Source organism: Phalaenopsis equestris, unplaced genomic scaffold (assembly GCF_001263595.1).
Source record: "Phalaenopsis equestris unplaced genomic scaffold, ASM126359v1 Scaffold000428, whole genome shotgun sequence".
Lineage (NCBI taxonomy): Eukaryota > Viridiplantae > Streptophyta > Magnoliopsida > Asparagales > Orchidaceae > Phalaenopsis > Phalaenopsis equestris.
The window spans coordinates 5,476,915-5,479,481 of NW_018164869.1; the positions used below are offsets into that span (position 1 = coordinate 5,476,915).

The following is a 2,567-nucleotide window of genomic DNA, read 5'->3' on the forward strand; positions in this document are numbered from 1 at the left end:
AATAAATATCACAATTATTACCTTTTTATGACATATAACTTAACCTTTGTACTTGTTTTTTTTAATTAGTTCGAGCAACTTTACTAGAAAAATATTCTGATACAGAATATACCTGAATATGCTTCCTCAGCCTGAACTCATTTCCTCAAAATTTATTCGCCCAAGTGAATAGAAATAGGATCCTCAACAGACTTCAACAAACAGGATATGTAAAATTAGAATATAGCCTTCTCATGCAAGAGCCAAGACACATGAGGAAAAAAGGGCTTCGAATCAACAACACAAATTCAGAAACTACTCCCTACAAGAGAAGTACAAAATGCCCTCAGACGAGGTTAGTTCTGGAATGGTATTGATAATAGAGAAATTCAATTCCTTGCAAGACAAACTGATGAGACACAAAGGACAAAATGACTGGTACTTGAGATAAGCCCATCCTTATCTCAAAGGTCTTGGATGATTAGAACGATATTCGTTCTCTCATTCTTCTAATTGAAGAGAAAGAAAATTAGGAAACTAAATGTATACACAAATATGACTATACATGTTTTTTTTTAATTTCTCTTATCAAATCAAACCCACCTTTTGAAGTAGTTGAATCAAACCCGTCCACTAAGATAACTAAATCAGGCATACCTATCGAAGTGGCCAAATCAAGTCCACGAAGTTGTCGAGTTGAGCTCACAAACCAATTTGATCATTCTTATCATCCTCCAAAGGAGTCTAGCCCACCCGTGCAAGAGCAGCTATTAAAAAAAATCATCAGATTGCAAAGAAGACATCATGACTAATAAGTACATTCGTCAACTCCTTATTAAAAAAAAGACCTGACACTTGAAGCTCGTTCCTTCCACCCGTGTACCGCGAGATAACAACCCATTGTTATGGAGCCTCAACACCCCATTGTCATCGAGCCCTCAAGCAAAGGAAGAGCACTGAGGTCGGCATGTGACATGGTTAATAATGTATGTATCATAGCCGGCCCCATGAGTTCTTTGCCAGGTAAAAGTAGAACCCATCCACGCTGTCGTGTAGCCAACTTTAGGCCTACCAAGCGGAGGACACACAAATCTGTACCCGTCTGTCGGTCACAACTTATCACGAATACAGGCAGCCATTACTCTCACCTTCAACCCAACATTTACAGTCACAGCAGAATGAGCACAACTCTTCCAAAGTTCAAACTTCAAAGTAGAAAGAAAGCAGTAAAAAACCAAAAAGCTCTGCATCAGTAGTAATTTGGAGATGAGGACTGCTTATTACTTGTTGCGCGCCCGAAGTCGCATGGCCGACAGCGAGGAAAAAGCCCAAAAACTCTAACAAGTCGCTATCCCGACTCTTAAAAAGGCTTAGATTGATAGAGAGAGAGAGGGAAGCAGGGGTGGGGAGAGCAGTAAGAAGCTTTTGCGAGCAAGTAGGGAGGATCTAGCCATCAAAGTGTCTCGGTAGCCTCAACAGCGAAGTACTGCAAATCGGCGAAGGGGGGAGAGAGAGAGAGAAGTTTCTTCTTTTCCCCCTTTTTTTTTTTCCTATGCCTCCATTATTATCAACTGTGTGAGGATTGTGCCGGAGGGTGATAAGTGGCTTGTTGGCATTTGCTCCGTGTCTTTGGGAAATGGGCTGAATCAGGCCATCTTTACTCGGCCGCCATCCTCCTCAACCTCTGGTTTGTCTTATCCTTCTTCCTGCGAATATGCGGTTCTTCTTACTGACCAGAAGTTGATAAAAACCCTTCGTTTGCCGTAACGTTAACAGGATGGAATTTTGATTTCCGCATCCAGGTTAGGGAGAATAGTGGATTTGCTTCCTAGCTCAAAAATCTCATCTTGCAATCCATCTCCTCTTTTTTTTTTATTCATCTTTTGCAGTCTACCGTTACTGGTGGAGAGAAAAGTGTTAAGCTGGTGATGGAACTGTTGCAGTTGAATGGCCAAGCTTTTCCAAAGCGCCACAACTGGTATCAAGCGCAGCAAGAAGAAGGAGAAAAAACCCTGTTCTTTTAGGAGTGGAAAGCACGGGAAACGGAAAAGTAGCAGAGCAGGAAGAGAAGGGGGAGGGGGAAGGGGAGGGGGAGTGGGAGGGGGAGCGCCTGGATCCAAGGAAGATTCAGACTCAGCTCCACCCGAACCGAAGCGAAGGCGAACGAGAAAAAGAGCTTCGCCAAACCCCGCGGCCTCCATACTTCCCCTACCCTTCTTACTCTTCCGACTATGCTTGCTTATCGGAGAGGCAGCCGGGCGCCATGAGGACCGCCGCCCCGGCGGGGGTGGCGACATAGTTGAAGTACAAGGCGGCGGCCACATTGTACGCGCAACAGGGCGCAAGGATCGACACAGTAAGGTATGCACTGCCAAAGGCCTCAGAGACCGTCGCGTGCGTCTCTCTGCTCACACCGCAATCCAGTTCTACGACGTGCAAGATCGACTCGGCTACGACCGGCCAAGCAAAGCTGTCGATTGGTTAATGATAAACGCCAAGCCGGCCATCGATCGGCTTGCTCAGCTCCCCCCATGGCGTCCTCCCTCCCCCTCCCCTCCCCCCCCCCCCGCGGCCCGCAAACCCCCCCC

General features: G+C 45.9%; 1 protein-coding gene across 1 annotated transcript in view; it reads left to right on the forward strand.

The window, feature by feature from the left end:
• The first annotated feature begins 1,273 nt into the window (after positions 1-1,273).
• LOC110027569 (transcription factor PCF5-like) overlaps positions 1,274-2,567 on the forward strand; it is a 2,908-nt gene continuing 1,614 nt past the window's right edge. The window contains exons 1-2 of the mRNA XM_020729060.1: positions 1,274-1,781; positions 1,869-2,504. Coding sequence (XP_020584719.1) covers positions 1,927-2,504 — 578 coding nt within the window. The 5' untranslated portion in view covers positions 1,274-1,781; positions 1,869-1,926. The remainder of the gene's footprint in view (positions 1,782-1,868; positions 2,505-2,567) is intronic.